This window comes from Grammomys surdaster, unplaced genomic scaffold (genome assembly GCF_004785775.1).
Source record: "Grammomys surdaster isolate TR1022 unplaced genomic scaffold, NIH_TR_1.0 1164, whole genome shotgun sequence".
Taxonomy (NCBI): domain Eukaryota; kingdom Metazoa; phylum Chordata; class Mammalia; order Rodentia; family Muridae; genus Grammomys; species Grammomys surdaster.
This window is the reverse complement of record NW_021605583.1, coordinates 4,695,953-4,723,122: the sequence shown is the minus strand read 5'-3', so window position 1 is coordinate 4,723,122 and position 27,170 is coordinate 4,695,953. Positions and strand designations below refer to the sequence as shown.

Here is a 27,170-nt window from a genome sequence, read left to right as displayed (position 1 = left end):
AAGCAGGCTGGTCTCTTGAGTTCCAGGGCACCCTGGTGAAGTGAGTGAAGTCCAGGGAGTCTTTGGTAAAAGTCTTTTCCAGAGTTTTTTTAAGTTGGCACCATCCGAGTGTATGTCTGGGTACCAAGACTGCTCCAGAGTGGGCTTGGTAGACAGTAGTGAGTTTCAAAGGCTCAGGACCCCACATGTGCCTTGCCTGCCCCCACAGTTGCTCGATAGTTCTAATTTGGTGGTTTTTTTTTTCTTTTGGGTGGTTGAAGACGGGGCTGGAGCCTGTGCCCTCACTGAAAACCCAACTTGGTGAGATAGGGATCTTCTTGCCAGTCATTTCCTCTCTCCCAGTTACCCACATGCATTTATACCTGCTGTTTCATTTTCTTTATCTGTCTTTCTACCTGATTTTCCTATCTGGACTTCGAGGGGCTGGATTGCCAGTTTCCAGGTAATGGAGGATGCTAACAGTTAGGTCTTACTAAGCCTTAAAAGAAGCAAACAAGAAGAGAATGACATGATAGGTCAAGAAGTGGTGTATCTGGGTTCTGTATTGGTATGGCCTTGTTGTGATGGATGTCTCCCAGTCTATAACCTGTTTTAGATCCCCGGAAATGATACTTAACACTGGTCACTGTTCAGGCCTAACCTTCACTGTAGCTTCTGCTTTGCTGACTTTGATGAGACATCTTTTTTTTGTTATTGTTCCTGTTCTTTGGGCCCACAGGTCTGCAGCTGTATTCCCAGTCGACGCCACTCACGGTGAAGGTGACATCTCCCTCCAGTTTCACAAAATGAGTGTGGTATGGTTACCCAGACCAGGACCTAAACTTCATAGAGGGCCCAGGTAGGAATGGGGCCCCTCAGTCGGAGACAGAGGTCAACTGGGAAAAAGACTTTTGTTGTGTCTAAATAAGAGGGAGCTAGAGTTGAGTGTGGTGGCCCATGCCTGTAATCCCAGGTAGATGCAGGTAGAGCTCTGTGAATTTGAGGTCAGCATGATGACCTACATAGTGAGTACCAGGATGGCCAGAGTTACACAATGAGATCAAGTTTTTTTTAAAAAAAAAAAAAAAAAAAGTGGTCCTGATGCTGTCAGTCACTTAGAGGAGCCTGTGGTCCTGATGCTGTCAGTCATGGAAGTGATGTGTACTTGGAGTGCCTGAGTGGACAGCCTGAAGCCCACGAGCACCTGGATGATACCAGGATACTGTGGCACCAAGGGATGGTCCATTGTGCCATAGGAGTCATCCCCCGGGGTTAGCCCTGGGTCATACTCTACCTGGGGGGTTAACACTTTGATTAGGAACGTATGTAATTGGTAGGAGAGGGAAAGACCATGAATGTCAAGTGACTAATCACTTGAATGCGGTGTGTTGGGCTTCCCAAGGGGGGCACACTGATGGACCACAGTCATTCTCTGAGATTCCTACAGTTGCTGGCTTTTTTTTTTTTCTTTTCTTATTCTTTTCCCTTTGTCTGCAGCCTGCTGTTCTGATGCCGAAAGGGAGGCAGAAAGTTCCACACTCGGATGCCCGCCTGGGCCTGCCCATCTGCCTCTGGCTGGAATTAGCTGTCTGCTTTCTGCTTCCCCAGGTCATGGGCCTATCAGAGGCAGGTGGGCTTGACACCTTGGGTGCAGGGGGGCTAAGCTGGGCCGTACATCTGGACAGCCTAGAAGGCGAGAGGAAGGAAGAGAGTCTGACACAACAGGCAGACGCTGTGGCCCAGGCAGCAGGGCTGGTGAACGCTGGGCGCATTGGAGAGCTCCAAGGCCACTACCTCCTTGTCCAGCCAGCTGGGCACAGGCAAGCCACGGAGGTGGAGGCCATGCGGCAGCAGGCAGAGGCTGTGTTAGCCAGGCATGAAGCTGTGCGCTGGCACTCAGAGCAGAAACTGCTGAAGAGGGCCAAGCGCAGCATCCACTTCAATGATCCCAAGTATCCTCAACAGTGGCACCTGGTAAGTACCGCTGAGACAGACAGGCCTGCTCTAGTGTGCCTTTGACTGAGGCTTGCTCCCACTGCCTGTACTTCACTGAAGGGGACATGTCTGTAGACATGCTCTTAGCCCATACCTTCCCTGTCTGCTGTGAAGAACAAGGCCGTGCTGAGGATGAGTGCACTCACTGCAGCTAGTCCACCTGCGCTCCAGTTCTAGCCTTCCACTTTGTAGCATGTGCCTGTGGCTGAGCCGTTTCACCTTTCTGTGCCCACCTGTAAAACGGAGGTTGTAGCAGTACATACTTCATGGAGTGACTGCTAAAACAATAGGTGTGCAAATGAAACCTTTAGAAAAGTGTCTTAATCGTGGTGGACTCTGTTATGTACAGGCTGATCGCTAACTTTACTGCGTAATAATCACCACTTCGCCCTAGCCACCACTTCGCCCTTGAGTTACCACAAGTGAGACCGAGAATCAGTCGGAGGGGCAGGACTCTCATGTGCCCGTCTGGCTCTGTTCCCCACTAACCTGTTGGTCTGTAGCCTCTGTTTGGCTCTTTGATAGAAGCCAAGGGAAGGGGTAGCTTTAACTTGTCTCTCTGGGCTGAGCTATGTTTTGGTTGATTTCTGTCTTCTACAGAATAATCGGCGGAGTCCAGGAAGAGACATCAACGTGACAGGTGTGTGGGAGCGAAATGTAACAGGCCGAGGGGTGACGGTGGTGGTGGTGGATGACGGAGTGGAGCACACCATCCAGGACATCGCACCCAACTATGTGAGTGGCCTGGAGTGAGCCCTTGCTGCCACCCTGCTCCTTCCCTTTTGTCCCCTTTCCTTAGAAGGCGCTGAGCCAAGGCAGACAGCCTGGGAGGGGTAGTGTTCCTGTCTCCTTCCTCAGTCAGCTTCCCAACTGTGCAGTTAAAGCCCAAGTCCAGAGGTCCTGAGTTCAAGTCCCAGCAACCACATAGTGGCTCACAACCATCTGTAATGAGATCTCTTTTCTGGTGTGTCTGAAGACAATGTCAGTGTACTCACATATGTAAAATAAATAAATCTTTAAAAGAAAAAAAGAAAGTCTGAAATCTTTTATCCCAGATTTCCCCCAAGCAGTGGGCACAGTCCTATACCAGACAAGAGAGAAGTCTGATTAAAACAAAACAAAAAAAATCTCTGGCCCTTGTCAGTGTCCTTGGCTCCTGTCTGATAACCCTTGTTTGCTCAAGGCAGTGGACTTTACCCTGATTTGGAGGTGGAAACTCCCAGTTCCTGTTCTCCCTGATGTTTAGGAACTGACTCCTTCAAACCAGTAAGTAACCCCTTGTTGACCCTTAAACGTTTCAGAGCCCAGAGGGAAGCTATGACCTCAACTCTAATGACCCAGATCCTATGCCCCACCCTGACGAGGAGAATGGGAACCACCATGGGACCCGGTGTGCAGGAGAGATTGCCGCTGTACCCAACAACAGCTTCTGTGCAGTAGGCGTGGCCTATGGGAGCAGAATAGCAGGTAACTCATGCTTCAGCCGTCCTTGGGAAGCTCCGGGAACACATGATCATTCTCTGCCTTCCCCATTCTGAAATTTCTTTCTCATACCCTCAGATGTCTGTAGCCTAGAGTGAGGAGTAAGAGCCTAGCAGTTAATTAACTCACTGACTTTTTCAGGGCTGTGAGGTTTCCAGTAGGCTTTTAGCAACAGTATTTAGTATACAGTATAAAACAGATAAATGTGCAGATGCTTATACTGTGGGCTGTATGGATCTCAAGCGGCACCTCCTCAAGTCTCTTTCCTGTTTGTGATCACGTCTCTGCTCACCACTGACCCACATGACTGACCCCTCCTTTGAGCTGACTGCTGTGGATCAAGTGCCTCCTCATAGTTTGTTTTCCACAACCCCACATCTATGGAGGCTGCTCTCTCACTCCCACCTCTCCAGTCCCTGCTCTCCATTCTCTTAAGAGAGCCTAGTTGTATGGCTCTTAAAAGAGGTAGCTATATGGTTCTTCATCTCCCAGTCTTGTGGCTCAATGGGAAAGGATGAGCACTCCTGAACCCTGGGAACCTAGAGCCTCAACAGGCTGGCTGTAACCCTCGTGCTTTCCAGCAGGGGGCCTCAGCACTCTGTAAATCCCCATTTAGATACCTTATCTCCACAGTGTGACCCACTCCGTTTTAGAGAAAGACTTGAGCGTCACTGGGGTAGCAAAGGGGATGAATGCCGCTTACTTAATTCCTTCATTATGTCAGTCACTAAGCTGGGTGTCTCACATGTAATGCCAAGCTAAGAGGGAAAGTCTTAAATTGCCTATATTTTAACCCAGTGCTCTCAGGATCATTAGATCTGAGTTTAAGCATGGTAGTAATAAGACACTCGAAAGCTAGGCATGGTAGTACATACCCACCTGTCCATAATCCCAGAATTTGGGATGTAGGGGCAGGAGGATCAGGGATTCAAGATCATCTTCTGCTGTGTAGTAAGTTTAAAACAAGCCTAAGCTCGCTAAGACCCTGTCTTTAAAAAAACAAACAAAAAAAGACAGACTGTAGTGGCACATGCTTTCAATCCCAGCTCTCAGGAAGCAGAAGCAGGAAGATCTCTTGAATTCAAGGCCAGCCTAGTCTATAAAGTGAGTGCTAAGAGAACCAGGACTACACGGAGAAACTCTGTCCCAAAACAAACAAACAAAAAAACATTTTTTTAAACTAATAATCTTATATATGGTATAAAATCCAGAGTACAAAAGAGAGATTTGGTGTGTAGTTCCATAAAGTGCTTGCCATGCAAGCATGAGAACCTAAATTCAATTCCTGGCACCCATGTAAAAAGCTAGAAATGATTTGATTTTCTTGTAATCCTAGTACTGGGAACACAGAGACAGATGAATCTGTGGGGCTCACTGGCCAACCAGCCTTAGTTGGTTCCCTGGGTCCCAGTGAGAGGCCCTGTGTCAAAGACAAGGGTTCTGAAGAATGCTGTCCAAGACAGACAACTTTTTGCCAACACACACACACACACACACACACAGTGTAATGCATTCATACCCCCACATATGTAGCTATGAAACTTGTGCACACACGAAAATGCAAGAGAATGTATAGATCTTCCACACATACTGCCCTACCACCTGTCACCCTACTTGGGGAGTGTGTACTATTTCTAGTTCTTATGGGAGCAGTGTCAGTGAGGAGCTGGTGTCCCTTCATTCCCTAGGTATCCGGGTGCTGGATGGACCCCTCACAGACAGTCTGGAGGCCGTGGCATTCAACAAGCACTATCAGATCAATGACATCTACAGCTGCAGGTGAGGGGGGGGGGATGCAGGTCTCTGGGACAGAGCGTTCAAAACAAGCAGAGCAGAGCAGGCTGCCTCGAGTCTCACAGGGGTTCCTTGTTAGCTCAGCTAATAAGGCCATTTTTCCTCATTTATCTAGATTCCCCAACCCCTGGGTGTTCAGTCTTAAACTTGCCACAAAAAGAGTGTTCCAACATGCCTGCATTTGTTGCGTAAACTTCTAATGCTCATAGAAGAAAGTGCACCGAGTTCAGTCCCCCTCTGCAGAGATGCACCTGAAGCTTCAGGCTGAGGGTTTAGGAGCTAGATAAGAGGGTTTTAGGGTGGATGGCCCCGTCATTGATAGAGCCTGTTCTTCCCCTAACCAGTACTTTCTTAAATTCCCTTTAATCTATTGTTATTGGAGGCGGGATGGGGGGGGTGCCAGTGCCATGGTCAGAGGTTGACCTTGTGTACTCTCTCCTTCTACCTTTATATGGGCCCCTGGGATCAAAGCGGCTGGGTTTTCATAGCCAACCCCTTTACCTACTGAGGCATCTCACTGGCCCTGCTCAACTTAAGAACCAAGAACTTTCTTGTTGTGTCTGTGTGCATGTCAGCACACATGTTTAATCTCAGTACTCAAAGGTAGAGGCAGATGGATCTCTAAATTCAAGGCCAGTCTGGTCTATATAATAAGTTCTGGGACAGCTGGGGCTACACAGAGATGCTTGTCTCAGTGACAACAAAAAAAACCTGGGCACTAGAGGGATGGCTTGGCAGCTGAGAGCACTTGATGCTCTTACAAAGGACCTGGTTTCAGTTCCCAATAACCACATGATGGCTCACAACCATCAGTCACTCCAGTTTGAGGGAATGTGAAACCTGGCCTCTTGGGGTTCTCCACACATGTTGAACTTGTACATGCATTCGGGCAAAACTCAGACACATAAAATAAATTTTAATTAATTAAAAAAAGATCCAAAAGCTTATGCAAGCTGAGCAACTTTTATCAAGCCTAGCAGTAGCTCTGTAAATGACAGGATGGCCCTGTCCCTATTCTACTATGTGTCTTCTGCTTCCCTGGGACCTGAGGAAAGGTAGACAAGATAAAGTCATTTTAAATTGGGGCATTCCCAAATAGAAGAGTCTCAGCATATACTTCCATTTTTCACTTTGGAAGAAAGTGGACCCTTGACACCATGTGTCTTTTAATCATGGGGTTCCTTGGGAGAAGAGTAAAAGCTGCAGGCAGGAGAGCAGCTCAGTGAGACAGGGAGAGCCTCGCTGGGTAGGGAGAGTGGCTCAGTGGACAGGGAGAGCCTCGCTGGGCAGCTCTAACTCAGTTCTACTCTTCCCCTTGCGTATCTCAACAGCTGGGGCCCAGATGATGATGGAAAGACAGTGGATGGGCCTCATCAGCTTGGAAAGGTATCTGCAGAGCATGAGGACTGGAAAACCTTTGGGACTCTCTTTATTTGATTTTAGAAGAACCACCAGTCAAACTCTCTTCCCATCCTACCTTCATTATAGTGCCCAGCTTACAACATTTAGCATACTTGTGCCATCCACCCTGTCAAAAAAGATTGTGTGTCTCGCTTGGAATGGGGGCCTGTGGGACACTGGTGCTCAGAAGGACTGAAGTAACTTCCAGCTTAGTTCTCTTGGGTCTCATTCTGGGTTTCTAGTCCTCACCCTGCTCAGTTATCTGATAAGCAGAACGTGTCTGTCATTCTGGTTTGGGTTTTTAGAGATACTGATTTTGATGTGCAGTGGTGTTTTTCCTGCATGTGTGACTGTGTGAAGGTGTCAGGTCCCCTGGGACTGGAGTTACAGACAGTTGTGAGCTGTCATGTGGGTTCTGAGAATTGAATCTGAGTCCTCTGGAAGAGCAGCCAGCGCTCTTAACCGCTAAGCCATCTCTCCAGCCCCCACACTGTTACTTCTTAGCCTTCCCCCCACTGTACATGTATGTCTCAGTCTCTCCCCCTGGCTTGCCCGGGGCCTCTCCCTTGTTCTTTTCTATCTAGAAGTGGGAGGAGGAGGATGGCTGCTTCACTAGGTACAGGTTTTTCTATTAGCTGCTTGACTAATAGCCTGACATTTTTGTTCTTCAGGCTGCCTTACAACATGGAGTCATGGCTGGTCGCCAAGGCTTTGGAAGTATCTTTGTGGTTGCCAGTGGAAATGGGGGCCAGCACAATGACAACTGCAACTATGACGGCTATGCCAACTCCATCTACACTGTCACCATAGGTAGTGATCTCGAGACTCCGTGGGCATGGAGTCACCGGGTGTGTTTTGTGTCTCGCTTCATTCTGCTTATCTAAATGTGTAATCAGGATCATCTCTTGAGGATCAGATAGTACTGGCCCAGCTCTCTCAAGCTCTCAGGGCTTCTCGGGGACGCATTCAGCCATCTCCTGTTTTCACTACCGTTACGACAGGCTGGAGCTCCACTTTGGTTTCTTTCTATGTCCGCTGGCTTGAAGCTGCCTCTGGCTACCCTTTAGTCTGAATTAAGAAATTCTGTCTTGCACTCCCAATTATAAAGTTCATCATTTCACTTTTTATTATTGTTTACTTGACTTCTACCTGACTATAGGCTTCTTGACATCAGCCTCATTCTGACTCCTTAGATCACAAGGAACTGTCCCCACCCCCCTCTACCACTGCACACTGTGTCCTTCCTACTCCTTCCAGGATGTAGCCTTTCCCACAGACTCTAATACCTAATATGTATGACTCACATTAGAGCTTAGTACATACTGAGAGCAGGTGACTAAGTACAGAGATGGAGGGCCCTGGATTTTGCCTGAAGTCTATGGGAAGAGTGGTATAGTGCAAGAATTCCCTCTGCCATTTGAGGCTACCTGCCCACATACAGATGAGGACTGTGGTCATTCTTTGACTCGTCCCTTCATGGTGAAGACAACTGTGGTATCAGGTGCTAGCTATAGGATCCACTCCTTATGTGAGCTCCTGTCCTGCTTGCCTGTGCCAGGAGCTGTGGACGAAGAGGGACGGATGCCTTTTTATGCCGAGGAGTGTGCCTCCATGCTGGCAGTCACCTTCAGTGGTGGAGACAAGATGCTGCGGAGTATTGTGAGCACCTCGGGGACTCTTCCCACAGGGGGTGGGGAATGGAGCGGTTTAGGACAAGGGCTCACTCTGTAGCCCAGCCAGGCTTGGAACTCATAATGTGGTCCAAAGTGGCCTTGAGTTTACTAGCCATTTTCCTGCCTTGGCTTCCCTTGTGTTGAGATACAGACGGGATGTGCCACACCTGATAGAACAATTCTCTTTCTCACTTCAGTCTTTGAGAAAGGGTCGTATAACCTAGCCTGGCCTTCAGTTCACTGTGTAGCTGAGGATTTCCTTGAATTCCTGATCTCCCTGCATTAGTGGTCGCCATCTTAAACTTTTTAACTTGCTTTAGGACACCTGTGGTAGAATTTGGGCTCTTACAACTTCCTGTGTGCTGTTCAGTCCTTTTATAAATATTGACTGCTATGTTCACCTTAGGAATAATGGCAGTGCTTGTCTCAGGGATGTACAAGACAGGAAGTTAGACCTGACTCTGTCCCTCCTTAGACCTCTGATTCAAGCCAAAGCCTAAGAATGCAGTAGGGGAACGGAGAACTCCCTTAGTCCACACAACCCTTGAAGGACTCAGGGACATCTGCTGGGCTCCAGCCCAGCCTACATAAGTCAAGTGTCTGGACCAGAGTCCCAGAGCACCCTGGATGTCCCTTTTGCCACCAACAGTGTCAAGTAAGAATAGAATGCTCCAGGCCAGAACTGGGCAGGAGCCAGATACTTGTCCGTGTTTGCCAGTAGCCAGTTGGGTTGTCCCTGAGGTTACTAGGAATTAAGTAGCTTCATCTTCGCACAGGGTCAAGTTCACCTTACAAAACCAACTTGTTATGTCAGTAAATGACTTCTGGTCAACACAATGTTCCGAGGCTCTGTGCCAGTTGACCCTCGCCCCAGGGAGAGGAGAGAAGGGGATAGACTAAAGTGAAAAACAAGACGCTTGCAGGTGACCTGGGGCACTACTAGCCTATGTTAGAAGAACAAGTGTCTGCCCCTTACCACCTGGTAGAGTTGTGCGACCCTCTCATCCTGTCCCCTGCAAGGGACCTGAGAAGGCCCCGTAGCGGAATCATCTCTGTTGCTCTACACAGCCTAGCTTTGCCACTCCCAACTCAGCTCGGTTTCTCACCCTCACCCCACCTTCCATCTGAACTATAATTTGTCCAGATTTGTAAAGGGAGTTTATTCAGCCAAGTTCCCATCTTTGGAATGCCCTTGCCTTGGCAACCTCCTGTTGTGTGACCGGGCAGCTGCATGGAGCTGTCTCTGAGGATAAGGGCCAGGGGAATAGGCTTCCCACCATCTGGCTTCTTGCCCAGGGAGCTTCCCTAGACTTTCCTAGCACTGCGTGATGTTCTTGCCGTTATGGGCAAGTCCGCAGACTTTGCATCTGTACTCTAGGCTATCACTGTGTGAAGCTGTTTCCTTAACAGGAGAAAATCAATCTGTTCCCTGCCACCAATCAGGCTTCCTTTCTGGTTGAGACTACAATGTGGAGTGTTTTTCCCTTTCCTTTGGGAGATCACAGTGTCTGGGTGAAAATTACATCTCTTGGCAGCTACAGTAGCAGCTGGGGTGGGGTGGGGTGGGGTGGGGGAGGCAGTGGAGAAAGGTAGCTCGGCGAAAGTTGGCACCTTGGTGTCTGACCCTGGAGAGAAGTTTGAAAGGAAAAAGTACTAGGCTGCACTGGCTTTGTGATGGGGAGAAGGTTTAACAGGGCTTGCCCAGCTAAACTTTTTGATACACTTTTGTTGATGGGGCATGACCTTGATGCCAAACAGATACCGTCTTCTCCCAGTTTTCCTGTCTCCTCTGAGAGACATGAGTAGGAGAGAGGAGCTCACAGAAACCCAACCAGAGCAGGACAGCGGCTTGTCCAGTGGCCAGTAGTGCATGGCAGACAGACAGACAGACCATGTAGATACTGAGAGGGCAGTAGGCTTCAAGCGAAGGCTGTTTAATCTTAGGGAACTTGCACCCTGAGTTGCCACAGTTTCTCCCCCAGCTCCAGCCGGAGCCCAGTAGAGCTGTAGCCCCTTCTCTGGCTAGCTGCGTTTCAAGAGTTGGGGTATAGAGTCTAGGAGTGAAATGATAAAAGGAAACAAGGAAAAAATGAGAGGAGCAAGAATCAAGAAACTGTGTGTACTCATATCCTCTCACACCCGCTGTCTCCTTACAGCTGGGCCCCAAGGTCACGCTTCAGTTTCCATCATCTAGAGAGAGGTGGAAGGAGTAAGGGTCTCCGCTGCCTAGCCCTCTGCATAAGGAAAGTTAAAGGAGAGGGCCACCTGAGAGACTTGCTCAGGGCTTTCTCACTCCCTTCTTCCAGTGTCTAACCTCTCCCAACCCTTATTCCACCCTGCAGGTGACCACTGACTGGGACCTTCAGAAGGGCACTGGCTGCACTGAAGGCCACACAGGAACCTCAGCGGCAGCTCCTCTGGCAGCGGGCATGATAGCCCTCATGCTGCAGGTGCGGCCCTGCCTCACATGGCGGGATGTCCAGCACATCATTGTCTTCACAGCCACCCAGGTGAGAGTTGGCGACCAGCTAACCAGTGTCCAGCCCACCCCACTCCACGGCTGGGCTGTCAGGATACTGCAGACTCAAATGTCTCGCTCGGGGTGGGGTGTGTGAAGCATGGGTGTGGGGGCTCCATCAATATAGCACAGACCCAAGGTGAGCTGCGGCGAGGCACTGTCATCTGGGAGCCCATCCTCTTGAGTCCCTCTAGGGCACCAAGTCACTCCTGGGGTTTTGAGTTTTTTCTTACGTTTTTTGAGGGAATCCATTCCTAGTGGCCTCAGTGGGAATGTCTGGACTAGGTCGGTTGCCGGGTGAGAGGGAGAAGAAAGTCAGGCAGTGTTAGAGTCTCACCAAGGCTTTGTTTTTTCAGTATGAAGATCGTCGTGCAGACTGGCTCACCAATGAGGCTGGCTTCAGCCACAGCCACCAGCATGGCTTCGGCCTGCTCAACGCGTGGAGACTTGTCAATGCAGCCAAGGTGAACCAGGTGTTAGCCAGCAGGACATCCTGCATACAGAGACTGGGGGATGGTACCAGTGCATAAACATGCCTGGCATTTTATTGGTACTTGACCACTTTGGCCCTTCCTCTGGCTGATAGCCATATCAGTGGAAAGAGGAAGTTCCCAAACTGTTAGTGTGATGTGAGGAGAGCTCAGGTGGACTCTGGGCCTTTCAGCGCTGTTGGTTTCCTTCCCTTCAGACCATAGCCGTCTCCTCTGAGTTCTTAACTTGTTCTCAGGAACATTTGGTGTACAGAAGTAACCTCAAGTGAAAGAGTGTGATGACAGAAAAGCTAGGGTTAGACCTTAGAGAGCTTACTCTGTGTGTGTGTGTGTGTGTGTGTGTGTGTGTGTGTGTGTGTGTGTGTGATTACAGTAAGTCTTGTTGGTTAATTGCTGTCCCCTACTTTTCTTTGAACAGATCTGGACATCTGTCCCTTACTTAGCCTCCTATGTCAGCCCCATGCTGAAGGAGAATAAGGCTGTGCCTCGGTCCCCCCACTCTCTGGAGGTGCTATGGAATGGTAAGCCTTCAGCACAAGGGGTTAATGTTAGGTCCGAGGCTTGAGGCGGCTGATGGGGAAGCTAAGCTAAGATCATCCTCCCTGCCCAGTTCTCCCCCTTCCTTCAGTAGCTGAGCTGTGGCCAAACCTGTAGAGTTTTCTTTGACCATTTTAGGGCATGTTGCTGCTTCTGAGTTGGCTGGCCTCTGGCTGCTTAACAAGACCTTTCTTCCTAATAGCAGGAAGGAGCTGTGAGCCATGGACTAGGAAGGCAGTGGGCTGAGGGAGTGGGGCTTACAGAGCCTCAGCGGGGGTTGAAAGAAGCTCCTGTGACGTTCATGCTAAGATCATGCCGGCAGCCCTATCCAGGCCAGAGGCCATAGCGTGAAGGAGAGGATTGCGTGGCTCGGGTCTTCATTTCCTCCAGAGAAAGCCAGACGCCATCTCTAAGGGGTGGGACAGAAGCACGAGGACAGGTCTTCTGGGCTAGCATTGCTACTGTGCTGTTGCTGTTTCCTCTCTGCTTGCCGTTAGCAAGTCTGCCTGTGAAGGAGTGCAGGGCATCCGTCTTCTGACCCGAGGGATGTGGTGTATGTTAAACAGAGGTAGAAACCCTTCCAAGAGATGGGAGGCTGGATCCAGATGTTTTGTGCAGTGACCCTCTGCCTGCATTTTTAGTTGTGGTGCTTGTGAAAGAACCCAATGCCTCATACATCCTAAGCACACACACTCTATGACCAAGCTATGCCCCAGCTTCTCTGTATGCACAGTTCTCGCTTAGTCCTGCCCTTAGCCCCATTGGCCAGTTTTTTACCCTCGAGAAGTTTTGACAAGCAGAGTTATTTGCTACTTTGTGTGAATACTGAGGTGTGTGTGCTCTGTGCTAATACTAGAACTCTGTCCTTATTTTTCCTGTGCTCCTTGAAAGAGCTCAGACCAGAGACATGGTGACTAGAAGAATGAGCAAAGGAGGGACTTTGGGTGGGAGGATAGGGCAGCCTTCCTTCATGGACACTTACCTTTCTCCCTAAGCATATCCTGCTCCTATCAGTTTCCCTGTGCATGGAGGGGGTGCGGCCTAGGGGACACACTTTCCATGAACAGCATGCTGTCACAGGAAGGGCAGTGAACAGACCCAGGAATGTGGCTCCGGGAAGCCCCTGGCCTTTACACGCTGTCTTGGGGATTGTGGGCCTTTTGACCTTCCTCTGTTCAGGGCTGTTTCCACTCACTTCTGTCAGATGAGCAAGTGAACTCCTCACGGTCAGAGACCTCTCCAGCTTTGTTGTCCTGTGCTTCCCACTCTCCAGGGAATGTGGCCCCAAAGTCTGACATCTTCCATAGGTGCTGGGCAGCTGGCAATTACCTGTTGGTCACTAGAAAGTATGGAAGTGAAGTGAAGAGAGCAGGATACGGGGGTGGGAGGTAAAGATGTAGGAGTCTGGCTGATAGAGTCTTTCACCAGAGTGGTAAGCAGGCCTTCCCACTTCAGAAGCCACAGAAAGAGATTTCTTCCCTTGAGTACATTCAGCCCTCAATAGATAGAACAAAACAGAACTGAAAGTGTGAGCCTGAAAGGCTGGCTTGATGATCAAAGGAGTGAAATTCACATGATACAGAACTGAGCAACTTCAGCCCCAGACAGTCTAGATGCCCATCCCCTACAGTCAATCCTAGAGGGTCCAGTACCTCATCCCAGACAGCCCCAATTGATCCAGACACATTGTAGACCTTACAGCCACGGATAGTCCAGACCCTATCCCCTAGAGCCAGTCATAGTCTTCAAGCAAGATCAGGCTGACTGTAGGTTGAAGGCTGGAAACACACTTTTTAAAGAGAGAGAGGGAAGCTCAGCATGGTGACAGCTGTCTGTAGTCCTAGCACTCAGGCCAGAGGACAGGAAGATGAATGCAAGTTCATCTTGGTTTATGTAGTGACTTCCAGGCCAGTCAGGACTGCAGAGGGAGGCTCTGTTTTTAAAAAGAGAAAGGAGGCAGACAGAATGAGCCGAGTATCCAGACAGTAGCAGAAGAGATGAAATGACCTTAAAGGGTCCAGAGCGTTGTTAACCAGGACTTTTAGCTGTAATGGAGATGTCCAGATGTGTACAGCTATTGAGTCTGTCAGACATTTCATTGGTAGCTAGTGTGACCAAGGAAGTGAACTCTTTTTCTCTCCTTTTCGAGACAGGTTTCTTTGTGTAGCTCTGGCTGCCTGGCTGTCCTGGAACTTGCCCTGTAGACCAGGCTGGCCTTGAATGCAAGTCCACTTGCCTCTGCCTTCCAATTGCGTTTAGTCACGGTGAATTTTTATTTTACCCATCTGTATGTTTCTTGCCAAGCATGGTGAACAGTGCAACTCATGAGCAAAACAGGCTTGCTTTTTTTTTCCCCCCACTGGAAGTCAGTAAAGAGGAAGAAGCTCACACTGGGTCTTAAATCCCTATCGAGTGGGAAGGGAGTGGGCTTTGCAGGAAGTCTCTTCATTGGAGAGTCTTGCACCTGTGCTTTGTGTGCAGTCGGAGTATGCCAGCTACTCCTCTGCCACACGAAGTCCTGCTCCCCTTTCTTCCATTCGTCCCCAACTGCAGGCCACTATTGGTTCTCCTGCTTCTCTACTAGCTGAAGTCCATACCTCCTTCAGGACTCATCTGTGTGTATTTTCTCCTTCCCTGCCTGCCTTACCCCCACCCCATCTTGCTTTCCTAATAGGATTGAACCTAGGTGCTAGCAAGTACTCTACCAGTAAACTATATTCCCAACACACGCAGGGTTCCTTTTTTTGGTCCCATTCAAGGACAAGCTTGTAGTCTATCCTTCTGAAGCTTCTTGTTGCACTGATCTTAGAGATAGGTTAGCCCCTGTCTTGCTCTGCTGCCTGTGATTCCCTTGCTCCATTGTCCTTTCTGGCCTCCCTCCCTGCCCAAGGTTCCTGTTTTCCTTATGTACTTGAAACTCTAGAACCATGAGTGTCTTTTGAGCTGTCTTCTGACTCATTGTCACCCCACCACCATCCTGCTTCCTCCCTCATCAGAGCTGCTGTGTTTGATTTCAGCTCCATCTTCTATGCACAGTTACTATGCTTAAATCTTATTTTTAATTCCTCATAAATAGGAAGGCTAGAGATTGTCATAGCTTACACCAGATTATGGAAACAAGCAAACAGCTTGGTGTCTTCTAGATAGAATATGAAAAAGAAAAAATTTTGAAGACAATATAATAATATGTGATTTATAAGGACGGCCAGTTTCTTGGGGTTTCTGGTGCTGTTGAAACACCATGGCCAGAAGCAATGTGTGAAAGAAAAAGTTTATTTTAACTTGTAGATTACACAGTCTGTCATAGAAGGAACTGAAGAGGCAATGGAGGAACTCTGCTTGCTGGCTTGCTCTCCATTCCTTGCTTGGCCTGGTTTCTTATACAGTCATGAGCACCTGCACAGAGGTGACACTGCCCCGTCCATGGGCTGGGTCCACCCATACCAATCATCCACAGGCCAGTGTGGTAGGGACATTTTCTTAGTTGAGGTTCCGTCTTCCTAAATGACTCTATCTTGTTTCAGGTTGACAACAAAACTCAACCAGCTGATATTCAAAGTAGTCCATTTTAGGCATTAACTTAATTTAATTCAATTAGAAATAATAGTTTACCCAAATGCATTGCCATCCAGGTCTCTGTCCACAGCACTTAAAAGTCAATGTAAGCCAGGCATGGTGGTATATACCTTTAATCCCAGCTTTTGGGAGGCAAAGGCAGAAAGATTTCCAAGTTCCAGAATAGCCTGATCTAAACAGTAAGTTCTAGGACAGCCAGGGCTACAGAGAGAGATCTTGCCTCAAAAAAAAAAAAAAACCCAAAAAAAGAGTAAGGTGTAAGGATCAAGCAAGTTAGGGGTTATTGTTTGTCTTTTCTTTTGTATAGTTTTTTTTTTTTTTTTAAAGATTTAGCCTGGCAGTGGTGCCACACACCAGCACTCAGGAGGCCCAAACAAGTGAGAGTTCCAGGACAGCCAGGGCTGCACAGGGAAACCCTGTCTCATAAAACAAAACAAAAAAAGTAAAGTCTTTGTTATCTTAGTTTCCCTTTCCCATATTTCTCAGCACCTCTCTGTCTTCCTTATCTGTAAAATTAAGATGTCACTCTTCGGGCTGGAGAGATGGCTCAGCGGTTAAGAGCACTGGCTGCTCTTCCCAGAGGTCCTGAGTTTAATTCCCAGCAACCACATGGTGGCTCACAACCATCTGTAATGGGATCTAATGCCCTCTTCTGGCATGCAAGTGTATATGCAGATACACTACTCAGAAAAAAAAAAAAAAAAGATGTTAGGCTGGAGAGATGGCTCAGTGTAAGAGCAATTTTCAGCACCCACATGGCAGCTCACAACTCCTGTTCCAGCACCCTTACACACACACACACACACACGTATATCTCAAAACATTATACATAAAATAAATTATTTTTAAAAAGATGTTGCTAAACTTTGCTTTAATTGTTGAAAAAAATTAAGGCAAGAAAAGATATTTTAAGAAGAATTGTATCTCACTACAGTCTAATTCCTAGTTGAGTCTCCCAGTGTGTTAGTTCCCTCCTCCTCAGCACTTTTATTCTGAAATAGTTGTAGATTTGTAGAAATGTGCAAAATGTTCAAGGAAGTCTCGTGTACCCTTCCTTACTGTTACTGTCATATAATCATAACAGTAGCAAAGCCAAGTGCTTGGCACAGTCCACAGACCGTGATCAGTTTCACTGGTTTTGCGTGTGTGTGTGTGTGTGTGTGTGTGTGTGTGTGTGTACTTGTGTAACCACTGCCACTGTCAGGACCTGAAATGTGCTATCATAGGACCTCTTTATGGCTGCATGAACCCTTTCACATCCCTGATGCCTGGGAAGTGTAATTATGCAGTATAAATCCTTTTAAAATCAACTTTTCATTCTGCATAACTTTTTTGAAGCATATCCGTTCTAGTAGCTGTATAATTTACTATTGTGTTGTCTTTTATCCATGAAAATTGCCTGTTTATCTCTATCTTTTTAGTGCCGTTCCTTCCTAGAATGCCCTCTGCTAGTCTGAGTTGATTCCTTACCCAGGACATCTCAGTGCTGTGTGCCTCAACTCATCTGATATGCCCCATATCAAGTATCGTTGTGTGTTTGCGAGTGAAGCTAGGGACTGTGCACACGACTCTTTGTAGTCACCTCATCCTGTACAGTGCTTGAGACATGGGAAGTGCACGCGGATCGGTTTTGGGGGGTGGGGGGTCAGTGATGGAGTTCTTCTGTCTGCGTGGTCGTATTGTCTCCCTAGCTAGACCCTGATGTAGGGAGGAGCTTGACTACAGCACTGCACTCCGTTTGCTAGAACTACTACTACTACTGCTAGGCGTTCACTAGCCGTAGAACTAGTAGAGCACCGCACTACTGATGTTGTCTACGGCTTTAGTACATGAGTACTGTTGTGTATGCTGCGGTGAAATGAGGGCATGCTTATGGGCTAGTTTCCAAGCTGCATAGCCTGACTTCCTATAGTCAGCAGGACGGACCTGGAGATGTCGGGGCTGAAGACCCTGGAACATGTGGCAGTGACAGTCTCCATCACTCACCCACGACGTGGCAGCTTAGAACTGAGACTGTTTTGTCCCAGTGGCATGATGTCTTTGATCGGCGCCCCCCGCAGCATGGACTCGTATGTACACCCGCTCACGGCCTCCCAACCTCTCTTCGTAGTAAGGGCCTTACATAGTGTGCATAGTCCCAAGCAGATACTGAAGCCGTTGACCATGCTTTATTCAAGTGTCTATAACATACTTGGCATTATACTCTGCATGCATTTTTCCTAATCCTGTGGAAAGCTAAGTGTAGTCCTGTGGGGGCTATAGTTCCTGTACAGGGGAGGCTGATAAGACAAGAGGATTGTGAGTTTGACACCAGCCTGGGCTATCTAGCAAGACCCAGTTTCAAAAGCCAACAGCCTGTAGACACTTATTCAGCATGCTGGACTAAATGCAGAAAAAAGAGCAGCACATACTGTAACCCCAGTACTTGAGTTGCTTGTGTGGCCAAGGAAAAAGGTTCAAGACCAGCCAGGGCTTTTTGGTTTGACCCGTCTAAAACATAGAAAAGAAACTTAGAGCCCTGGGATTTCCAGCCCTGTGCTTTCACTAGTGGCCTTTACACAAGGACAAAACTTTCTCATACCCTGTGATCTCAGGAACAGATGGCACTGTCCCAGATGCTTCTGATGCCTTTCCTGTTCTGGGATAAGTTTCCACTGTCTGCTAGGCCATCCATGTGCTCTTTCTTTGCTCTTTCCCAGGGATCCCAATGGCTTCAGTGACTGGACCTTTTCCACTGTGCGGTGCTGGGGGGAAAGAGCCAGAGGCGTCTACAGACTGGTTATCAGGGACGTAGGTGAGCCCTCCTGTCTTACACTACCTTGTCCCCCTGGAGTCTCACACTACCCGCAGGAAGTGTTCCACGGGTAATAGGTAGAGTTGATGTTGGTGAAGATGGTATATGCAATAAGTATGTCCTCTCCTGAAAGTAGGCATTGTCCGTAAACTGCTCATTTATACTGCCTCTATAGTCTTGGAGAAGTGACTGATCCATTTTTCCTCAGGATAGCAACAAAAATTCCTTGTTGAAACCACATTTCAAGCCCTTTCACATATAACCATCCTCGGCCAGTGCTGATAGGCAGGTAAGGGCAGGACAAATTTTCACCATTTTGCTTTTTAGAAAACCTGAGGTCCTTAGGCTTGAAGTGAGTGTTTCGGATCAGGGTAGCAGTGAGGGTCACCACAGCACGAGTAGGAGACAAGTGCAGTATCAGCGCGGGGAGGCTGGACATGGAGCCCGGCCTCCCAGCTCCCAGTCACTATAGGTAGTCACTTGGCTGGCAGCTTTGGAACTTTTGTTTTGATAGAAGAACATTTTTTCCTTTGAAGGAAAAGTCCAGGTGAACCCCCAGACCATGGGAGGCAAAGGCAAAACACTGCTTTCCATATGTCTTTCAACCTTTCTGTTCTGTCCCTAGGATGCCCTGTGAGGTACTTCTGCAGATCCCTTGGGGTCTCAGGGACACAAACTATGGAAGACCATGTGGTCTGAATCCCCTTGGGTGGCTGGGTGGGCCAGGCTCTTGTGTTATGCATGGCCAGCAGTCCACAGCTTATGTCTACACACTTACTGCCCTAGGAGATGAGCCGCTCCAGGTGGGCATCCTCCAGCAGTGGCAGCTGACCCTGTATGGCTCCATGTGGAGTCCAGTAGACATCAAGGACAGACAGAGGTAGGTACATCCATCAGAGGAGAGAGAGGGAGATGGCTCTTGAGAAACAGGGAAGCCTGACCTCCTTCTGAACGCCACCTGTGCTGTAGGCTTAGGCCAATGGACAGAGCCATGGACTGGGAAGCCATGGTACTTCTGCCCTTCCTGCTTTGGGGCTCCCCTCACTCTGTTCAGCTACAAGATTGGGGCAGATGGTGTGCATACTGTATTAGTAGTGTATCCTTGTCTCTTTTTGCCCTGTAGTCTCTTAGAAAGTGCTATGAGTGGGAAATACCTGCATGATGACTTCACTCTGCCTTGCCCACCTGGGCTGAGAATTCCTGAGGAGGATGGTTACACCATCACCCCTAACACACTCAAGGTACAGAGCCATAGCTGACAGGACTGTCCTGGGGGATTTGTTCCTTGATATTACTCCAGATGAAGTGGGAAATGAGAGATTTGGAGGACATGTGTCCCTAGTGTCACTGTTGGCGTCCTCCTAGAGGGAAGTACCTGTGTATAAGAAAAGTTAGGGCAGTAGTTGGGTTCAGAAATATGGTCCCAGAAGAGAGAGACTGCCTGGGCTCGTGTTTCTGGGCTAGACCTGTCACTAACCCACCGGCGCTTGGCTTTCCAGACCCTTGTGCTGGTGGGCTGCTTCAGTGTCTTCTGGACTGTTTACTACATGCTAGAGGTATGCCTGAGCCAGAGGAGCAAGGCTTCCACCCACGGCTGCAGGAAACATAGCTGCAGGAAAGGATGCTTCTCCCGGCCCCCACGAAGGCAAAACTCCAAGGAAGTGGGGACAGCACTCGAATCGGTGCCACTGTGCAGCAGCAAGGACCCGGATGGAGTGGATTCAGAGCATGGGGACTGCACAACTGCATCTAGCTTCCTGGCCCCAGAGCTGCTGCGGGACGCTGACCGGAATCTGCCCCAGAACAGTAAGAGTGACCTGGATTGTCCTCTGCACGAACCCCCAGACCTGCTGCAGGGGAAGGATGGACAGGTTTGCTGACTAGAGCCCAGCTTCCTCCATATACAACAGGCTCTTCCTAAACTTGGTTATGAGGCTTTCAATCATGGATGCTCAGAAGAGAATGGTCCTGATAGTAACATCTGGGACCCAAGGCCTCTGAAGCATTCTCAGCCTCCTCAGGGGGATGAAGGCCATCTTAACTAAGTGCAGTGGTAAAGGACTTGGTGATCATGGCTCCTCTAGCTGAGCTCTGCTGAAAACCTTTAGACAAGGGATTGGCACTGAAACCAGGCAGCCCTTGATTTCATCTCTCTCTGGCTAGTCAGTGTCCTAGGTCATTGGGACCTCCACCCATTCATGAATTATACAGGTACCTGTATACCTAGGTATGCTCTCAATAGAAGTGTCACTGTGCCGAGGGCCCAGAGAGAGGCTGGCAAGACTGGCAAGAGCCTGGACATGCCTGCCCTGAAAGCAGCTGCCTTTATTGCCCTTTTCTGTGCACCTGTTCTGAAGCCAACTTAATCCTGCTTGTATCTGCACTACCGTTCACCCTTCCTGCTGAGGGAATGGTGACGTGTTCCCAGGAGAACTGGAAGGCACAGGATTCCCAGCACCCTGCTGCCTCATTGGGGAAGTTGGCCAGCGGGACTGCGGAGAGCTGAGACAGTATTTTCAGAGATAACCTGGGAGCCACTGCCTATGACCACCCTGTCTTCCTCTGCGACATGCTCAGGGAAATGGCCTTCATTCCAGAGGCCAGCTGTCTGTCAGACTTTTCCTCCATTCTTGGCCTTCTTCCCTTCCCATCTTCTGAGCTAATTGTTAATATGAATTTTTTAATGCTTAAGATTTGATTTTTACTTTTCAAAGCAACATTTTGTTGAATTTTTTTCTGCACAGCTTTCCAAAATAAAAAGCAGAAGTATAAAAATCCAAACAATTCCACCACTCCCAGCTTTCCCTCCTCTGCCAACCCAGAGCTATGCAGATGGCAGGTCACTCTTCCTCCCCACAGCCTGCTTCCTCTGAAGCTCTGGGCCTGCGGGTCCTGAGAAGTCATCCAGCAGGCAGCGGGCAGGAACATGTGAGCCCTCCATGCTCCCACCCTCAGGGTTCCTGGGATGCTAACAGGAGTGACAAACCAAACTGCCAGCCAGGCCTGAGAAAAGATGGAGATATATGTATATATATATTTATATATATATATATTTTTTTTTCCTTTTTGAATTTCAACCCAAAAAATATTCCAGGAAAAGATGTAGAGGCTGGGCTGGGTCTCCTTCAAAGGACATTTGCTACCAAGGACAGTGGACTGGCCTACAGCCAGGTTACCCCAGCCCACTTCTCCCTGCTTACTCCAGGATGGCAGTAACAGTGGAGGTGGGGGTACAGCTGGGAACATGGGCCAGGGCAGTGGTGGCTCTGGGGTAAGAAGCTGGGCTGAGGCTGAGGATAGGTGCGAGCTGCCCATGTGCAGTCATCTTTGCCCAGTGACACCTCAAAGCTGTCAGGGCTAAGAACCTACAGAGGCGTGGCGGAGGCGGGCTAAGCAGGATGCTGCAGCTCAGGACTGGCCCTCCCTTTCTAACTGATGATCTGCCGGGGTCGCCCGTAGCCTGTCATGCCAGCCTGTGAGGCCCCTCTGTTGCTGCCCATTTGAAGACCAATGACGTGCTTCCCCTCCTGCAGTTGGCTTTCTGTGAACTCCCTCTTATGCTCCTGGGCTTTCCTAGAAGAAAAGGAACCAGGGTCAGGCTTGCTAGAACTTACTGTTCTCCAACTGTTTCCTGATCCCCGTTACTGCCATGTTTAGCTCCGTTCCCTTCCTGTTTGTCTTCTCTTTTTTCCCTGAGTTTGTCTGGTCCTAGGAGTTAGGGAGCATGCTGGAGCACATGCTGGTTAAAGGTAGGTGTGCAGAAGTAAGACCTCATTTCCCCCAGTCCAGCGCCCTTACCTGGGACGTTCCTGCCTCTGCTATACCTGATCTTTACTACAGCTGACCAGCCCAAGCCACCCGAACCCCACAGAGACCCAGTGGCCACATACTTCATAAACCAGTTGGGATCTCCACGGTAGTGTCCATCGTTCTTGGTCACAGCCAAACTGCCCAAAGCCATTAGAGTCCTCTGCACTGCCGCCATGTCCTTGCCTGTGAGAAGGACGGCCAGAGAACCAATTTCAGGACCATATAGGCAATACCTGCCTAGACTCAAAAATGGTCAAACCAAGAGCAAGTGGCATCAAATCAAGAGGGTTCAAGAGACCCTATTCTAAACCCTAGTGAGTGTGTGGTAGATATTTTATATCCTAGGATCCAACGCAGGCCTTTGTACATAGAAGGAAAATGCTGTCCCACCAAGCTGGTCCCCTGTTTGTGCCCTCTTGGCATATCCCATTCCTGCTACGCACACCGACAGAGCTGGTTGTGGCTCGTGAGTTTCCCTCTCCTTGCCTGATAATCTTCCTCTCCACTGGCCCACTGGCTCCAGCCCTTTTCCTCTGTACCTTCAAAGAGGTCAACAGTCTGGAACATGTCAGTCTTGGTGACTCCATAATCCTCAGCTGCCTTCAAGAATTGAGCCACCTGTTCCATCTGCTTGAAGACCATGGAGGGCGGGTTCTCAGGCACCTTCACAGGCTTGGACCCATCAGGATACAGGCTGTTCACCAACTTGCTCAGAATCTGGCAGGTACAGAACATAGCTGAACACTCAGCTCAGGGGGTTCTGTCTCACAGTTTGTAGGGTGGTATACACATCCCAGACCCTCTTCTCAGGGTGTCACTCACCACGCCATTCTTCAGCCACACCTGGAAACCCAGGCGCCCACGATCTGGGCGGCCTACATCGGAGCCACACTGCATTACAATCCACTCCACTAGTCGCTCCTCCAGCTCCTCGTCATACTTCTTCTCAATTTTGGACTGCACTTCACGGCTCATGCCGTAGGATGGACCCTTGTTGGCCATGTTGAGGCAGAGCTAAAGCAGATGGTGTGGAGAAAAGAACAAAGAGCCAGGGAATTGCTTTACCTCATTTGTAACAAGCAGGCCTTTGACTCTGAGGGGTTCCCAGCTACCCTCGACACCATAGCATGACCAAGGAGACCAGCTTTAGCCACTTGCTTTGGAGACCCCTCTGAACTTGAACTTCAAGAAACAAGGTCTTAGATATTTGTCAGTCTAGAACAAGAGTCTTGTCAACTTTTTATATAAAAGACCAGAGTAAATATTTTAGACTCTGCAGTCCATATGGCCTCTATTATTGTGTGAAAATAGCCCAGCTGATACATAACCAATGTGTGCCAATAAAATTTTGTTTATAAAAACAGACATCAGGCTGCATTTGGCCTGTGGACTATTTTGACAACCCCTGGACTAGAGCCAGCCAGCCCTCCCTCCCTCCCTCCCTCCCTCCCTCCCTCCCTCCCTTCCTCCCTCCCTCCCTCCCTCATTGCTTTCTCTCTGCAGTACTGATGGAACCCAGGGCTTCACACAGAGAGGGAAGTATGCATTGCTAAGCTTTGTCCTCAGCCTTCTCTTTGTTTTATAGTTGGTTGTTTTGACATCCCAAGAAGGAGTGTCACTGTGTGGCTTTCACTGTCTTAGAACTCTCCCTGTAGAGTAGGCTGGCCTCCAACTCACAGATCTGCCTGCCTCTGCCTCCCAAGTGCTAGAATTAAAGGTATGTGCCACCAAAGTCTGGCTTGTGTTATAGTTTTGAGGCATTGTCTCACTAATTTTTACAGGAAGACCTTGAACTTGGGTACTCCTGCTTTCATCTTTGGAGTAGCTGAAATTAAAGCCCTGCATCACCTGGATTGGCTATCAAGAGCATTCTTTCTTTGCCAAGACTAGCCAGAAAAGCACTAGAGATGTTTTCCAGAAGCCACGTTCTCCCCTAAGTGAAGCCAGCAGATATCTTTGTCTAGCTACCAGTTGCCACCAAATCTTTACCCTCTGACCCAGAAGCCGGAAGAGCAAAGTTCATCCCTCAAAGTGCAGCTGACAAAATGACCTGATACAGCCACCAGAGTCCAAGGGTTCTCAGAAATCAATTGCATTCTCAGGGAGACCCAAGATGGAAAAGTGCTGTCATGCCCATTCAGCCAGCTCTGGCTGTTGCAATAGTTAGAGGAATCATGCAGTCAGGGTTCTCCCTGAGGACCCAGATATGAAGAAGGAAGGCTGCAGGAGCAAGGGAGGTAGGTAGGTCCCTGGATAGATACCATCACAGCTGGGGCCAGATCCAGTCAGCAGGGGATACCCTGAGTGAGATGCCATCTGTTGAGGTGTCTGAAGAACTTTACAAACCAACCCCTGCTTCTGAGAGGTCATAGGTTGGGAGAAACGTATGAGCATGGGGCAGTCGGTGGCCTCGCCCACCTGCTTCCCATGAAAGCAGGGACCTTCTCCACAGTCGTAGCTGGGGAGGTGGTAAGGAGTGGAGCAAATGTTTCCATGTGGCTTTGGTCCCAGGTCAGCTGTCAGACTCTGAACATCTTGCTACCCCATTCCCTGTACTGTCATGTCAACCCTCTTCAGTTATGAGCTCTCTGCTTTTGAAGTGGGGCTAACTGTCTACTCAGAAAGCCAGGAAGATGCTGTCTATGAATTACAGTACACACAAGCTTTATAGAGCTCTTTCAAAATGGTGTGTGTGGGGTGGGGGTACTGTAACCAGCGAGGAGTTTACACAGTAAACTGACCTCCCCTTCTCCAGTTCCCACCACATTCCCCAAAGCATTCCCTGAGCCCAACACCAAGTTTGAGAGAAAAAGAAACAGGAAAACCCAAAGACCTCATCAAAATGACAGCCCTAGAGGCATCTCGCTTCCCTGAGGTGAAGGAGAGGGGACCCTCATCAATCAAGGACATGGCTTTCTGAGTACCCTCTCCCGGCTGGATGGCGCTGGATGGACTCAAAAGCCTGGTTTCTGTTGGGAAGTTGTCAACAGCCCTGTCCCTCACACAACCACCCCATTGTGTGACCTGCCCCCCACCAGGAACTGCTGGGACAAACAACATAAAAGCCACAAAGCAAATGGAACCAGGTGACTGCAGTGTCCCTTCCTTTTAGCCACCACTCAGCCTGTCTCTACCACTGCCCGCACACAACTAGTTTCAAGCACCTTACAGTTTCCTTTCATTCCTGGCCATGTTTGTCTCCTCACCTGGCCACTAGAGGAAAAGTTGAGAGAAGAGTGTCCTCACATGCACTCTCAGTCTCCAGGAAGTTCTGAACCGACAGTATCAACTGCAGGACCAAGAACAAGCCCTATCGACTAGAGACAAGAACACACACTGCAGCCGGGCGGTGGTGGCGCACGCCTTTAATCCCAGCACTTGGGAGGCAGTGGCAGGCGGATTTCTGAGTTCGAGGCCAGCCTGGTCTACAGAGTGAGTTCCAGGACAGCCAGGGCTACGCAGAGAAATCCTGCTCAAAAAACAAAAACAAAGGAAAGGAAAGGAAAGGAAAGGAAAGGAAGAAAGGAAGGAAAGAAAGGAAGGAAGGAAAGAAAGGAAAGAAAGAAAGAAAGAAAGAAAGAAAGAAAGAAAGAAAGAAAGAAAGAAAGAAAACACACACTGCAGCCCTGACATGTTAGGTCTGGGTCAGGGCATGTTCTCAGGATTCCATGTGCCCCCTCACAACTCCACCCAGCAACCGCCCTTCTTCCCTGTCTCTCCTGGTGGGAAGAAGAAAGTCCAGAGAAGTCTCTTTGAGAAGAGGCCAGGAAAGCCAGTAAGAATAAAATATATGTGTCCAAATGCCATGATGAAATATATTTTGTATGCTAACAACAACAATAAAAACCACTTAAGAGAAAAAATATCAAGTTCTCATCTTAGAGGCAGCAAGGAGAGGAGAGGGAGAAGAAGGTGGTGGTTTGGCAGCCCACCAGGATGTTTCTAGACAGAAGCTCCAGTACAGAACACCTGCATGACGCTCAGCTTGGATGTCTGTGGCCATGATTCCAGTCAGCCCTCCAGTCAGTGAGTGGAGAGGGTAGGCTGTGGAAAGGGGCTTCCACCTACCAGTTGCCCTGGAGAACAAGTAGAACCAGGGTATATCTGCCTGTGGTACCCCAGCCCACGAAACAGCAGTAAGGGCGAGTGAGCATCTCTGCATCTCTGGGAGGAACCCGGAAGAGCAGTCCTGTGAGTGACATCCCTTAGATAGCCCCAAGGGGAGCCACCAAGACCCTTCGGAAGGGGCAGGAGTTCCAGGGCTGCCTGGTCCCAGTTCCTCCACCTGTCACCTATCTGCCTATAGTGGCCTGACCTTCTACTTTCAGACTGGACCGAGCTGCCATGGGAAAGCAGGCCCTATCTCAGGCTCTTCTGGAACATTAAACTTCTGTGGTGGATAGAGGAAATGTCTGCCATGCATAGTACCCTGGGGTTTGATCTCCAGCGCTACAAACAAATAAGATCTTTAGTCTTCCACTGTCTGGGGAGGGGTCGTGGGGGAGGCTACCTCCTGGCTCTCCTAGGTTGCACAAGATCCCTGGGGACCATCAGTGGGTCACTGCTTTCCAGAACTTAGCCCCTCACTTTCTTGGAGATCCTAAGAATGGAGCTGGTCCCTTGGCCTCATTTACATTTCTTTGGGTCTAACACACAGCCCATGGGTGGGACAGTGGCTGACTCCCTCTCACCGGAGTAACTTCCCCCATTGATTCTTTTGCCCCAGTCAAGTCTTCCTGGGCATTTTAACCGGACTTTTTGCCTAGTCTAACAGAGAAGAGTCCTGGGGGCCCAATTCCACCCAACAAGCTAGAGGAGACTAGGGGAGCCCCCAGCTAACCGAGACCGCGGCCCTGCCTGATGGCACACACCCCTTCTGCTCCCGTTGCTCGCACTTACAAGACTTAGTCGTTCGTGGGCTGGAAGGAGAGTAGCGTCAGTGTCTGGGCTGGGTCAGACAGGCTGGGGCGCCGGCTGGGTGAGGGGTTTAAAGGCCGCCGAGGCAGTGATGTCACCTCTCTGCCGGCCCGCTGGCGCCCCTCCCTGCCCATGGAAGTCGTCTTGACTCCCCACCCCCGGACGCCTCACTCACTCCACACAGGCTCCATATTTGGGGAAAG

General features: G+C 49.2%; 2 protein-coding genes across 2 annotated transcripts in view; one reads left to right on the top strand and one right to left on the bottom strand.

Moving 5' to 3' along the window:
* Pcsk7 (proprotein convertase subtilisin/kexin type 7) overlaps positions 1-23,415 on the top strand; it is a 24,321-nt gene extending 906 nt beyond the window's left edge. The window contains exons 2-17 of the mRNA XM_028783661.1: positions 719-838; positions 1,477-1,953; positions 2,575-2,709; positions 3,276-3,441; positions 5,145-5,235; positions 6,582-6,636; positions 7,323-7,461; positions 8,210-8,310; positions 10,667-10,834; positions 11,199-11,306; positions 11,752-11,854; positions 17,359-17,515; positions 18,146-18,240; positions 19,027-19,120; positions 19,364-19,481; positions 19,740-23,415. Of these exons, the coding sequence (XP_028639494.1) occupies positions 1,489-1,953; positions 2,575-2,709; positions 3,276-3,441; positions 5,145-5,235; positions 6,582-6,636; positions 7,323-7,461; positions 8,210-8,310; positions 10,667-10,834; positions 11,199-11,306; positions 11,752-11,854; positions 17,359-17,515; positions 18,146-18,240; positions 19,027-19,120; positions 19,364-19,481; positions 19,740-20,120 (2,376 nt within the window). The 5' untranslated portion in view covers positions 719-838; positions 1,477-1,488 and the 3' untranslated portion in view covers positions 20,121-23,415. The remainder of the gene's footprint in view (positions 1-718; positions 839-1,476; positions 1,954-2,574; positions 2,710-3,275; positions 3,442-5,144; positions 5,236-6,581; positions 6,637-7,322; positions 7,462-8,209; positions 8,311-10,666; positions 10,835-11,198; positions 11,307-11,751; positions 11,855-17,358; positions 17,516-18,145; positions 18,241-19,026; positions 19,121-19,363; positions 19,482-19,739) is intronic.
* On the bottom strand, positions 21,245-27,170 carry Tagln (transgelin). Its single transcript, XM_028783662.1, has 5 exons — positions 26,950-27,170; positions 22,873-23,064; positions 22,590-22,767; positions 22,131-22,233; positions 21,245-21,813 (listed from the first exon to the last, which is right to left on the bottom strand). Exons 2-5 carry the CDS (start codon positions 23,050-23,052, stop codon positions 21,669-21,671), a joined length of 606 nt encoding a protein of 201 aa, XP_028639495.1. The 5' UTR covers positions 23,053-23,064; positions 26,950-27,170; the 3' UTR covers positions 21,245-21,668.

What these genes read in the sequence shown, in the direction of transcription:
- Tagln (XM_028783662.1), bottom strand. Translation starts at nt 23,052, where the DNA reads ATGGCCAACAAGGGTCCATCCTACGGCATGAGCCGTGAAGTGCAGTCC. An exon ending in TGTGGCTGAAGAATGGCGTG is followed by an intron (nt 22,768 to 22,872) that starts GTGAGTGACACC and finishes TGTACCTGCCAG; the next exon opens with ATTCTGAGCAAGTTGGTGAA. An exon ending in GATCCCAACTGGTTTATGAA is followed by an intron (nt 21,814 to 22,130) that starts GTATGTGGCCAC and finishes CTTTTCTTCTAG; the next exon opens with GAAAGCCCAGGAGCATAAGA.